Source organism: Mirounga leonina, unplaced genomic scaffold (genome assembly GCF_011800145.1).
Source record: "Mirounga leonina isolate KUSES-001 unplaced genomic scaffold, KU_Mleo_1.0 Mir_357, whole genome shotgun sequence".
NCBI classification, from domain to species: domain Eukaryota; kingdom Metazoa; phylum Chordata; class Mammalia; order Carnivora; family Phocidae; genus Mirounga; species Mirounga leonina.
In genome coordinates this window covers 2,800,228-2,813,396 of record NW_023270702.1, presented here as the reverse complement: position 1 = coordinate 2,813,396, position 13,169 = coordinate 2,800,228, and the positions used below count along the sequence as shown (strand labels likewise).

The 13,169-nt window shown below is 34.3% G+C and overlaps 1 protein-coding gene across 7 annotated transcripts in view; it reads left to right on the top strand.

The window, feature by feature from the left end:
• UBE2D3 (ubiquitin conjugating enzyme E2 D3) overlaps nt 1-13,169 on the top strand; it is a 28,781-nt gene extending 15,612 nt beyond the window's left edge. For 3 of the 7 annotated variants that reach the window (XM_035030187.1, XM_035030186.1, XM_035030185.1), the window contains exons 5-8: nt 5,644-5,721; nt 6,861-6,966; nt 9,132-9,225; nt 11,247-13,168. In XM_035030187.1, the coding sequence (XP_034886078.1) occupies nt 5,644-5,721; nt 6,861-6,966; nt 9,132-9,225; nt 11,247-11,292 (324 nt within the window). In that variant the 3' untranslated portion in view covers nt 11,293-13,168. Of the gene's footprint in view, nt 1-5,643; nt 5,722-6,860; nt 6,967-9,131; nt 9,226-9,647; nt 9,698-11,246 lie in introns of all 7 variants that reach the window. The other 4 variants (XM_035030182.1, XM_035030180.1, XM_035030183.1 and 1 more) reach the window with 3 other exon arrangements.

Here is a 13,169-nt window from a genome sequence, read left to right as displayed (position 1 = left end):
TTTCTGGGAAATCATAGCAGGGATGATTGAGTTAGAGTAATTCTGAAATGTTAGGACCTAAAGGTAAGGAGACTGTGAATCAACCTAAGTTAAACTTGGTGGTGGTCATGGTGGTGGTGGTAGTGGGGGATATTTAGCTTCCTAATTTGAAATATATCTGTATTATCTTAATTTAAGAAACCTCAGAGTCAGAATTGTTCACTTCCAGTTACCTCAAGGACTGTTTTTACTGTTGTAAATTTTATTTTGCTTTAAAATATTTGGTAACAAAATTGTGATTTATTTATTTTAAATACATAGTTAACTTAGTGTGACTTTTACCCAGGTTGGTCCACAGAACACTTTGAAAGTTGGCAATCTTCGCAAAAAAAGCCAGACTAGATCTTCATTCCACAGCAGTAATGGCTTGGGATGGAGTAACAGCTACCTCCCTTTTTTATATGGAGTTTGTGTCTCACACTTTCTCTCCACTTCATTGTGCCTACCTAGATTCTGTAGGCACTTGCATTTGTAATTCCTAGAATTTTCTCATTATAGAGCACCAATTTTCAAAGCAGAGTACTCCGTAAAATACCTTAACATTTCTAGCAAATAAAAGCTCGTCTTTGATCCAGATGGTGCTTTAAGATGACCTCATTATAAAAATTAGTTGTCAGTATTAATAAAGCACTGAAGAGTTGGTAATCAAGACTTCTATGGTGTACATAATAAACCAGCTCTTTGCAACCAGTGTGATATTTTTCTGCTGGACTTAGAGACTTGACTGTTTATTGAACTGTCTTTCCAAAAGGTAAGGAATATACTTAGAGTAAATGAAAGTGAAGTGTGAGTAGTTTATACTAGTAATTTTCCAGAGAATAAAAGAAGATTGCTTATCCTGACCTTTTTGTAGCTGTTTACCTGATTTGCTTTTATTTTCAAAAAACATTTTTCACTTGTTTATACCTATTTCAGATTGTGGCTGTTCCCTGTAAATTTTTTTCAGCAACCTTTTAATGTGTATTAATGATAGCTCTGCTCTTAAAAACAAATACTTGATTATCAGAACTATTTAAATATTCCCTGATTAACAAAAGCAAAAACTATAAATAAGCACTTGTTTAGATGCCAATTTGCAAATAGTTAATAGTTACCCTTACTTGTAGAGTCATCAATGAAATAACTCATTCTTATTTTGGCTTTTGATTGCATTTTTGTGATAAAACATCACAGTTCGATTAGATAAATAATTGCTTTATTTTGTTAGTATGTGACATGCAGATTGAATGAGCTAAAACATAGGGCCATTGGTGGCATAACAATCCATATATTTGCAGATTTTCTGAAAGGATAAATGGTGACAAAAGTAGTTTTGCTTTGGAGTACTTCTTAGGTCAGTAAAAGTGATTGGCAGTGCCACATAACTAAAGGTTCCTAACTAAGGAATGGAGCATCTAATTTAAGTTTTAATACAGTTAATTATTGAATTTTAGCGTTCTATAGTCTGGAAATGTTCTCGATCATTAAATTTATGAGGAAAATGCTTTCTAGTAACTTTAAATTGGCTGATTCTTTCTGAAGGTAGGATACTTTGGAAGCACAAATACTAATAAAAACTAAACCTTTGAAAGAATTGACAGAGCATTGCTGGCTATGTGGTTTTTTAAACTTTGGTTGTTTTTATGTTTTTTGTTTGTTTTTGTATTAAGGGTAGTTCCCATTAACAATTGATGCACTTAGGAGAAATTAACTCATCTGATATTTATACACTTGATTTTTCTATAATTGGAAATGGAGCTGGCATAAAGATGTTTTGAAGTTATTTGGAGAACCACACTGACTTCCACCTAATCTTTGATACAGTAATGGAAGAAAGTACCGTTTTTGGGTAATATAACATAATCTTTGGCAGCGTGAGCAAAATCAGCTGCAAAAACCATCTGGTCAGATAATTCGTTCATAGGTATTATCTTATTGGTCCATAAGGGTTATTTTTCAACTTATTTTAAGTGTATTCAGTTCTTGCAAAGGCTAATGATGCATGACAGCTCTTCTCTTCAGTACCTTTTTAAGGAACTTTGTAGTCTAGAGGAAGAGGAAAATATTTTTATTTTTATATAACTTATTTTTAAGTTATATAAGTATGTTGGATAGTAATAACTGTGTTGTATAGAAAGGTATAAAAGAAGGGCAACAAGCATATTGAACTAAATAAAGGGAAGGCTGTATTATCTTTTTAAAGACATTTAAGCTTCATATGGATCCTACAGTGTAGGTATGGTCCTAGAGATGAAGAAGATAAGGATACAGATAAGAATATTTCAAGTAGAAGAAATAAATACTAGGAGAAAAAGGAGATGTGAAATATTTTAAGTGCAGTAAGGAGGGCATATTCAGGAGAAAGAGGTGGAAGATGAGACCAGCTATATTGGTGGGAAGGAGATCATAAAGCACCTTGTTGTATGCTTAGTTAGGAGTTTGTACTTTATCTTGAAAGCTGTGCTAGATTTCAAGCAGGGATGTAACTTGTGTTTTAGGACAACAGCATTAGGGTAAGGGATAAATTAGAAGAAAAAAACAGTGAAAGCAGGAATACCAGAAGTAAGCCATTGCCATAATATAAACAAAACATAGTAAGATCTTGAATGGAGTAGTGATAGCATAAAGGAGAGGAAGCTAGTTGAAGAGATTTTTAAGGATCTTTAAGATTAATAACTACTATGATCGGTGATCTGTTCCTGGTTTGTGGTTTGAGTTTTGGACACATGAGACATCCAAGGATAAATATTTATAGGCATTTGAATATATATGTCCTGGAATTAATAAGTATACTAGAGAAAAATTGAAGTATGGGTCAGGAGATAGAAGCAGAAGATGGATCTGGGGGAATACCAGCACTTAATGGTTGCCCTAGTGGAGGAGTACAGACACTGAGAAGGAGCAACTTTGGACTGCAAATTGGAGTTAAAACCAGGGTGCAGAAGGTGTCTAAAGAGATCCAGAATAAATTCTGAATTTCTAAGACTTAGGTCAGTTTACTGATGAAAGTATTCTTTGTTTTCGTTATTTTCTGTTTGCTTTCAGTTTATAATAAATTTGATACAGAGCTTCAGTTTTTTTAGGTAGTATACTTTGGTGGCCTCTGGATCTTGTGGTTTTACCAGTTTTTCCTCTTTGTGTTGATGGAACTGTAGTGTTAAATTTTAACACTGAAATACTTTCATCCCTAAGTTTTTTTTTTTTTTATAAGTGAAAAGAAATTTGGCTTTGCCTAAATCTTAGCACTAGATTGCCTTTATTCAGAAGCAGTCAGATACAGTACTTGTGATTGTATGAAACTTGGAATAAAAACTTAGAACTTTGGTAATGTGGTTTTATAAAAACTTTTACTGTTTAGGAGAACCCTCAATGGTTCATTATACACTGTATAAACATTTTCCATATTAGTCTGTTTTGTAAAATTATGCCATTTGAAGCATCTGTTCCCAGTTAATGTAGCTGTTAACAAAGGTACGTTATTTAATTCAGATCATATTCTGTGCTTTGATTTTTTTCTATACTTTTTATATGCTGCTTAGCAGTCTTAGTTTTTTGAATTAAAATTTTGTAGACAATATGAAAAGAAAGGACTTTGGAGTAAGAAGGACACAAATTGTAGCTCTTTCATTATACTAGTTGTATGTTTCTTTGAACTTCATTCTTCATCAGTAAATTGACATTTTTCCTCAAGTTGCAGGTATGCCCTGTTCATTTTTCGTAATATTTGCAACATTTTATTGCATGTCTCTTCTTTACCAGAATGTTAGCCCATCAAGATAAATTCTTCTCTATGTCCCTTACATATACCTGATCTATAGAACAGAGTTAGATTTTTTTTTTTTTTTTTTTAAGATTTTATTTATCTGTTAAAGGGAGCACAAGCAGGGTGTGAGGGGCAGAGGGAGAAGCAGACTCTCTGATGAGCAGGGAGCCCAATGTGGGGCTCGATCCTGGGATTCCAGGATCATGACCTGAGCTGAAGGCAGACACTTAACAGACTGAGCCACCTAGGCATCCCAAGAATCAAGTTAGATTAATTCTATTTCACAGAGGGCTGGGAATTAAATGAGCTGTATTAAAAGTGTTAGATTTGGAAAAGTTTTTACTTTCCTGACATCCAGAATGGGCATAGTAAAAGGCTTATAATTAGCACTGTGCACATACTCTCTCTAATGGAGAGGAATGGATGTTGGTAATAACTGGGTTACTGTAAATTGTCACAGACATCACCAGGTAGCTTCTTTGCATATCCAGAAGCAGTTAAGCAGTTTTCATGTTTTCAGCTTTTACCTTAAAGTTTTTAACGAGGTCACTGTCTTTTGTCCTCACTCTGATCCATTTTGACCAGTGTTCTTCATAAGACCTGGGTTTCCGTCTTGGTTCTTATACCACTTGTACACCTAAATTATTTCTTCAAGTCCCATTTTTATTTTTCTATAAAATGGGAATACAGTGATATCTTTTTCCTGCTATTGGTTAAATTAAATGTAAAATTCTACCAAGAATTGTTTCCCAAATGTTATTTATTAAGAGAGTTTTTCATACTCAGATTATAATAAGCAAAACAACAAAGGAGGAAGAGTGATGCTATAGCTTGAAATTTTCTGTTTTCTGTTGAAGTGGAAGAGCAGATGTTGCACATTGTTTTCCAAATCTAGTAATCCTGTGTATTGATTTGTTGTGGAGAATTCAGTATGCTTTTGAAAAAAAATCTTCCATGCTTTTGAGGACACCTGGGTGACACAGTAGGTTGAGCATCCAGCTCTTGGTTTCAGCTCAGGTAGTGATCTCAGGGTCCTGGGATCAAGCCCCAAGTCAGACTCCATGCTTAGCAGAGTCTGCTTAAGACTCTCTGCCCCTCCGTCCTGCGCACGTGCACCTGCACACACTCTCTAATCTTAAAAAAAAAAAAAAAAAAAACCTTCCATGGTTTTAAATGAGAATTTTGAGGGGTGCCTGGCTGATTCAGTTGGAAGAACATGTGACTCTCAATCTCAGGGTCATGAGTTTGAGCCCCATGCTGGGTGTAGAGATTACTTAAATAAATAAACGTTGTAAAGAATGAAAATTTTCAGGAGCCAGTTGGGAATTAAACTTAATTTAAAACCTATTTTGTTTGTTTTGCTTCACCTGTTGAAGGTAGTTATGGGTTAACCTGCAATAGCCAACATTTTGGTTTGCCAAAGTGACCAGAATGGTGTGTTGAGGTACAAAGCCCATATATGTGTATATGGCTATCATTAGAGGAAATAAATAAAGACCTTATTTTCAAATTCAGGTTTGATATATAGTACTGTATATAAACTTTATTGCTACGTATACTTTGTGAAAATCAGCATCTATTGGTTTCTGGTAATTTTTCAGTTCTTTGGTGACTTACATAAAATGGGGTCTAAGTAAATAAGGGTTCATTGTTCTATAGTAAATTTTGATTGTGTAGTTTTTAGTAATGTGAACTGAATTGTGGAATAATTTAGACTACTGCAGCATAAACAGGTAATCTTGGCTCATGTTAAAGAAATGCTTAGAAAATAGAAATGTTACATGGATTATTTAGGAGTAATATTTTAAATATCAGAGTTAAAAAAAAAAATATCAGAGTTAAGCAAATTTTTCTTTTCACAGAATGACAGCCCATACCAAGGCGGTGTATTCTTTTTGACAATTCATTTTCCTACAGACTACCCCTTCAAACCACCTAAGGCAAGTATTTGCCCCCAAAATCCATTAGTAAATAAGATCTGTGCATTATTTCAGAGGAGTAGAATATTCTTAGAAATCAACGTTCTACACAAATAAGGCTAAATTGGGGTGGGGGATGTGTATGTAATGAATAAGAATAATTAAGGCTAAATATATATGTATTAAGTCACCAGTACAGAATGCTAACTTTTAACCTTTAGTTAAGAGAGCAGTTAGACCTGGATTTGAACTTTGTAAGTGGAGATAAGAACTGACTTATCCTTAATGCTGCAAGACTTTGATACATTAAGTGGAAGCTTTTCCCACCGATTATTATGCTCATACAGATTTGTATTATTAACCTTTGTAATAGTAGGCTTCAAGTATTAGTTTCCTGTGCATTTGCCCATATTGTTGCAGCCTGTGCTATGTTTGTTGGGGTTCACATGGGCTGTCTTTCAGGGGTTTGCATTTGCATATATAATAATAAACCTATCAAAACTTAGGGTTGCTTAATGCACTGAGGTGCCTGGTGTACAGTTATTAAAAGCATAAGGTCTTGACTCTTCAGAGCAATTAACATAAAGCCAACCTGTATGAATAACAATAGAAAATAACAACGTTGGCACTTCAGCCTTCTTTGCAATCCTGTTATAGGTGCAGTATAATAGTTATTTTAGATGAAACACTTGCGATCATTCAAATTTTATTTTATGTACAGTGGAAATGCAGACTAAAACACATACCTTTGTAACTTGATACCTTAAATGAGTTGGTCTATAAATTTGGTTTACATTCTGAAGTTCCGTTACTTTTTAATGAATGTTGATTACTGTTCACAATGCTCTTTTTGATACTGAAGAGCCAAAGTTAACCTTCAGAATATCCCATCATATCATTGATAGTAAAATTTTTGCCACAAAGTTACATTTTCCATTTTAATTAAAGAGAGGTAGCCCCTGAAAGATCTTGATCAGAATATACAAACTTGGTTCTGTAATTTCTAGTCCTTTAATGTGTATAAATAGGTTTCAGCCATTTGAGAGTGTGAGAATGTGTGTGTGTGAGAGAGAGACACACAGTATTGTAAGCCTTGCTTAAAAGTCTTCTATATATTACTTGGGGGAAAATACCTAAAGGTTTTTATTTATTTATTTTAGGTTGCATTTACAACAAGAATTTATCATCCAAATATTAACAGTAATGGCAGCATTTGTCTCGATATTCTAAGATCACAGTGGTCTCCTGCTTTAACTATTTCTAAAGGTAAAGTATTTTTAGAGTCTGGAGCTGCTCTTTCTAATTAAAGGAGTTTGATTGGGGCGCCTGGGTGGCTCAGTCGGTTGGGTGTCTGCCTTGGGCTTGGGTTGTGGTCCCGGGGTCCTGTGATCAAGCCCCACGTCGGTCTCCTTTGCTTGGCAGAGAGCCTGCTTCTCTCTCCCTCTGCTGCTCCCCCTGCTTGTGTGCTTGTGCTTGCGTTCTCTCTCTGTCAAATAAATGAATAAAATCTTTAAAAAAATGAGTTTGATTTTGGGGCCTACTTAATATGCCGATGTTTTGGTAAGAGGTGGGGAAGAAAAAAAGTTACATTTTATGCTTTTAGTGGTATTGATTAAAGATTTTGTGGGAAAAAGTTAAAATTCAAATTAGGGTATAGGCATTATTTGCAAATATATAGTAAAGTTTCTTAAATAGATTTCTGTAGTATTTTCAACCATAGGCCCACTCATATCTCAACTCGCTTCTGCGTTTTATAAAATGGTAGATCTAAAGTTTAGTAGAGTTTTTAAATCTTGGTTTCCATTATAGGAAGATTCCGATTTTGCTTTCTTGTGTTTATTACAGTATTTTTTTAGATAAAAAGCCTTTTAAAACAATTTAGTTAGGTGTTGTGTTTAATAGGTTGTTCCTACCTAAGTAATAGGCTAAAATTATTAGAGTCTTGGAAATGTCTCTAGATTAATTCTGGTCTTCTACTTTTAATAAGGGTCCATTATATGACATCTCTAATAGATTGTCTAGTCTCCACATGAATATCCCAGATAGAGATGGAGTGCCTCCATCTTTCTCCCATTTTGAATGACTATGGTGGCTTTTGTCACCACCCCCCCCCCCACACACACACACAAAATGACCTACCACAAAACTACATAATGGGAAGGAAGTTTGCCTTCCAGTAAATTTTGGTTTTTGGTGTTGATTTAGCATCCCTTAGGTACAAAAAATGAGGTTTTTTTAATATTGCTAATTAAGACAGTGTTTCAGATACATGTTGGTATAATGAATTTGAAATCACTCTTGGAGAGGAAAAAAATCCGGTGAACACTGCTATAATTTCAAGTGTGACATAATTGTTTTTCACCTTCTTGGGATACATTCCGGTTTCCTTGCAAATCACCTCTCTTAACACCATGTGTTACAGATCTGCATGTATACAGGTAGTATACAGACGCAGTATCAAGAACATCCTAATAGTAGGTTCCAAGTTTATCACTGTTGGGAATCAACACTATGTTTCTGTAAATGTGGGTTGAATTTTTATGTGTGTCCTCCTGCCTTTTGGGTTTAAAATTATATTTGCTGTAATATATATTACATTAGTACTGTCTTTTATGGTAATGTTATCTTTGAAGATTTTCATAACCGCTCTAAGCTTTTATATGTTAAAATTTTATAACACTTTGCAGTGTCTGGCACATAACAGGCATACAAAATGAATTAGATATATGCTCTGTGATGCTTGGTATCTTCCAAGTTCATATATTGAACAGGTCAGGGTAAGAACTATTAGAGTTGAGAAGGCTCACTTAGTAATAGAGCGAGATCTCCATATTCATTTAACCAGTACTGTTAGTTTATAATTATATTCAAGGAGACCAAACACAGTGGAGAAGTTGGGAGTTTTTGTGAAACTCCCCTGAGGGTAGGGCAGAGAATGGATTTGTCTTTTTAAATATTTAAGTAATTGCTACTGTCAACATGGGACTTAAACCCACAACCCCCAAGATCAAGAGTCACATGCTTTCCTGACTGAGCCAGCTGGCTCCCCAAGAATGGATTTTTCATCATGCCTTAACAGCTGAGAATAACATTGCACAGGTGTTCCCTGCATATTCTTTGCTAGATTTCCCCCCTCAAAGTACCAAGAAACTCCAGTTACTTAAATTCTAATGTCACTTTTTAAAAATGATTATTAATAAGCTAATATAGCATCATTTGAATATCTCAGAACTCCTGAGTTGGGCAGGACAAAGCTCTATTTCTAGCATTCCTTATTTACCAGGAGTTTGTCTCCTACGAAGCAAAATCTCTCATTGACATTAAGGTACAAACTAAAAATCTTTTGAGGATTGACGTTTTTAAATATACTTTTATTTATCCCAAATTCCCAATGCTGGGTAACAGACTTTTTTTTTTGTTCTTATTTGCAGTTCTTTTATCCATTTGTTCACTGCTATGTGATCCAAACCCAGATGACCCCCTAGTGCCAGAGATTGCACGGATCTATAAAACAGACAGAGATAAGTAAGTATGTAGTAATTTAAGGAAATAATATAAAGAGTGATTTATCTTAATGAGCTAGGCTTATAGTCTGTTGTAAGTTTTGGCAATGCCAAGAAGATTTGATGATTTATTTCTGGTAAGATAATAGTTAAAATGTACAGAAAGGTAGTTTTTGAAATGGGATTTTTTTTTTTTTTTTTAGTTTATGTGACCGTGAATAGTCCCTCTAAAACGTTCTGTTTTTCTAACATGTTCAGTGCTTTGTCACTAAGTTTTTGGGAAGAAAGCAAAGTTTTCTTTACCCCAATTATGTTTTGAAACACTGGTACTGTTATAAAAATTTGTCTAAATTTCTCAAATATTTGAATTATCTTTATGTACAACTTCACCATTATAACTTTGTTGTATGTTATAATTAATGCTAAGTATACTTGTTCAATTAGGTACAATAGGTTAGCAAGAGAGTGGACAGAGAAATACGCTATGTTGTAGGGTAAGAGGATCTGCACTCTATGGTGCGCTTATTCATGGTACTGCCAGCACTTGAGTGCTGCATGTTTTAAGGCACTTTATTAACTAACAGAAGGTAACATTTACAGTTTTTTGAAAACTGTACAGTTAACTGCTTGATCTCTGTTTAGCGTGAAAGTATACCCAGTAGTCATTATTGCTTGAGAGTATTTTTGCATGGCAAAACAGTTATATATAGCACTAGTAAGAAACTAAAGTTTAAGTAGTATCTTTTTCAAACTACTATGGTATTTACATTTTAAATTTGGCATATTTTAACCTTTATACCAGTACTATATGGAATGTGGTGATTCAGTTCAAATTTGGCCAAGAAATAATAATGTAAGGGGAAAACACTTTTAATAAAGCTTCTAAGCATCTAAACTAAATGTTCATTACTGACAAGCATGCATTAATATCAACTATACTTTGTGGCTCCTTGTATGCTAAATGAAACCTTTGTTTTAAAGTGCTGGCTTTTTGAGAGGGTGTCCTTAAATGAGGTAACCATGAATGGTAGAAAGAACTTCTATATGCCAAAGTTTAGAAAAATGGTTGAACCATGTTTAGTTCTTGGTTTGAAATGAAGCTAGTTAATATTTTCCAAAGTTTAAACTAGAAATACAAATCTAAAAGTTCTCTTGTGCCCTTTGATGTATATTCATTTCTTAGTTTAAATCACTATTTTGGTAAGTAGCCTATGGCGCATGGATGTAATACAGGGAGAAATTGATAGCATTTGTCAGTGTTAGAGATGTTCCTCAGTAATAAATAACGTTGCTCTTGTGTGAATTATCTGTTGATCTTTTAAACAGATGCCCCCAAGTTGTACTCCTAGTAGAGATTTCCATTTATTAGATCTCAAGTGGGGCTTGTTAGCTCCAATCACCACCCTTTCTAAAAGTAACACATAAGTGTTCTAATTAACACATACGTACCAGTCCCACCCACCTCCCTCTTGAAAATTGCTTTTTTCACCCTCCTCAGTGTCTAATCTTCTACCTGTGCTTAAATTTAAAAGGTATTTTCTGGTATTACCCAGGCTCTAGTAATTTCTCAAGGTCTAGGTTTCACATAAAATTGTTTGGTTCCAGCTTTGATGGAAATTTCTATAGATGTTCAGAATCTGTGTTGTACTCAGACATAAGCCCATGATGAACTTTAAAATACTTTTTTTAATGTTAAAATTTGTTGGAATGGATACTAATTTTAGAATTTCAAATAGAACATTTAACTAGGTGGTAGGGGAGAGAAAAGGTCTTTGATTTTTGTTAGCCTCCCCAATATCAATGCCACCTTATTGTGTTTGTTAAAATATTTTTAGTGTATTGGAAACATTGTATTGGAAGCATAAGGTTTCCATTCCCCACATTGCTTTGAGTACCAGTGCTTTTTCTCTCCGTTGGCTTAATTCTAATCATAACCATGAGAGATGACTCCATGATGAGTCTGGAGGTAAAATAGCAATCTTTTTCTTTAAAGTATTAAGAATTCATTTTTAACTTTTTAAGTAACGTCTTCTTTATTTACAGGTACAACAGAATATCTCGGGAATGGACTCAGAAGTATGCCATGTGATGCTACCTTAAAGTCAGAATAACCTGCATTATAGCTGGAATAAACTTTAAATTACTGTTCCTTTTTTGATTTTCTTATCCGGCTGCTCCCCTATCAGACCTCATCTTTTTTAATTTTATTTTTTGTTTACCTCCCTCCATTCATTCACATGCTCATCTGAGAAGACTTAAGTTCTTCCAGCTTTGGACAATAACTGCTTTTAGAAACTGTAAAGTAGTTACAAGAGAACAGTTGCCCAAGATTCAGAATTTTTTTAAAAATGGAGCATGTGTATTATGTGGCCAATGTCTTCACTCTAACTTGGTTATGAGACTAAAACCATTCCTCACTGCTCTAACATGCTGAAGAAATCATCTGAGGGGGAGGGAGATGGATGCTCAGTTGTCACATCAAAGGAAGCAGCATTATTCTAGCATCCAGTCTTTTTTTAAGCCTTCCACTGTTAGAGATTTGAGGTTACATGATATACTTTATGCTCATAACTGATGTGGCTGGAGAATTGGTATTGAATTTATAGCATCAGCAGAACAGAAAATGTGATGTATTTTATGCATGTCAATAAAGGAATGACCTGTTCTTGTTCTACAGAGAATGGAAATTGGAAGTCAAACACCCTTTGTATTCCAAAATAGGGTCTCAAACATTTTGTAATTCTCATTTAAATTGTTAGGAGGCTTGGAGCTATTAGTTAATCTATCTTCCAATACACTGTTTAATATAGCACTGAATAAATGATGCAAGTTGTCAATGGATGAGTGATCAACTAATAGCTCTGCTAGTAACTGATTTATTTTTCTTCAATAAAGTTGCATAAACCAATGAGTTAGCTGCCTGAATTAATCAGTATGGGAAACAATCTTTTGTAAATGCAAAGCTGTTTTTGTATATACTGTTGGGATTTGCTTCATTGTTTGACATCAAATGATGATGTAAAGTTCAAAAGAGTGAATATTTTGCCATGTTCAGTTAAAAGTGCACAGTCTGTTACAGGTTGACACATTGATTGACCTGATTTATGCAGAATTAATAAGCTATTCGGATAGTGTAGCTTTAGTTTGCTGCACGTGATACTGGCAGCCCTGGAGTTCATAGATGGACTTGGGACCCAGCAGTTTTGAAACATGTATATGGAGTTGAAGAAATTTATTTTCCAGGTGCAACCCCCATCTAACTAAATTTTTTTCTTCACCTTGTACACTTGACAGCTGAAAAAACCATAACATGGGAGTAATAATGGGTCAAAATTTACAAAATAAAGTACTGTTTTGGTGTGGGAGTTGTCATGAGGCTGTGTTGAAGTGACTTAACTATGTGGGATATTGAATATCCATTGAAATGGATTTGTTCAGCCATTTACATTAATGAGCATTTAAATGCAACAAATATCATTTCAGGTGACTTAACATGAATGAATAAAAGTCAATGCTATTGGATTATTTTTTGTTTGACAAGTGCTATCTGTGCCACTAATTTAACTTCTGTAGTAACAAGGGCATTATCATTCTTCACCCTTCCTAATACTGACCCTATAGTTTCACTTTTTTCCTATTTTGATTTGTCCATTGCTTTCTTAAAATCTTGTATTTGATTTCTAGCACATCTGTGACTTTCCTCCACTTCACATTTTTGCACTGCTTACATTTATGTGCAATCTTACTCCTTGTCTGCACACAGATGTTGAAAGCTAGATATAAAATAAATGTTAAAGCTTGATTTTTTTATAAACATTTTAATACGTAGTTTGGACATGGTTTATTGACTTAAGGTTTTTCTCTAAACTGCAAGTGAAATGCATGCCTTCCGAAGATGTTCTGACTTTGTTAATTCTGTAATTTAAGCATTTCATTGAGAAATATCAACCCAGCTATACAATTTTC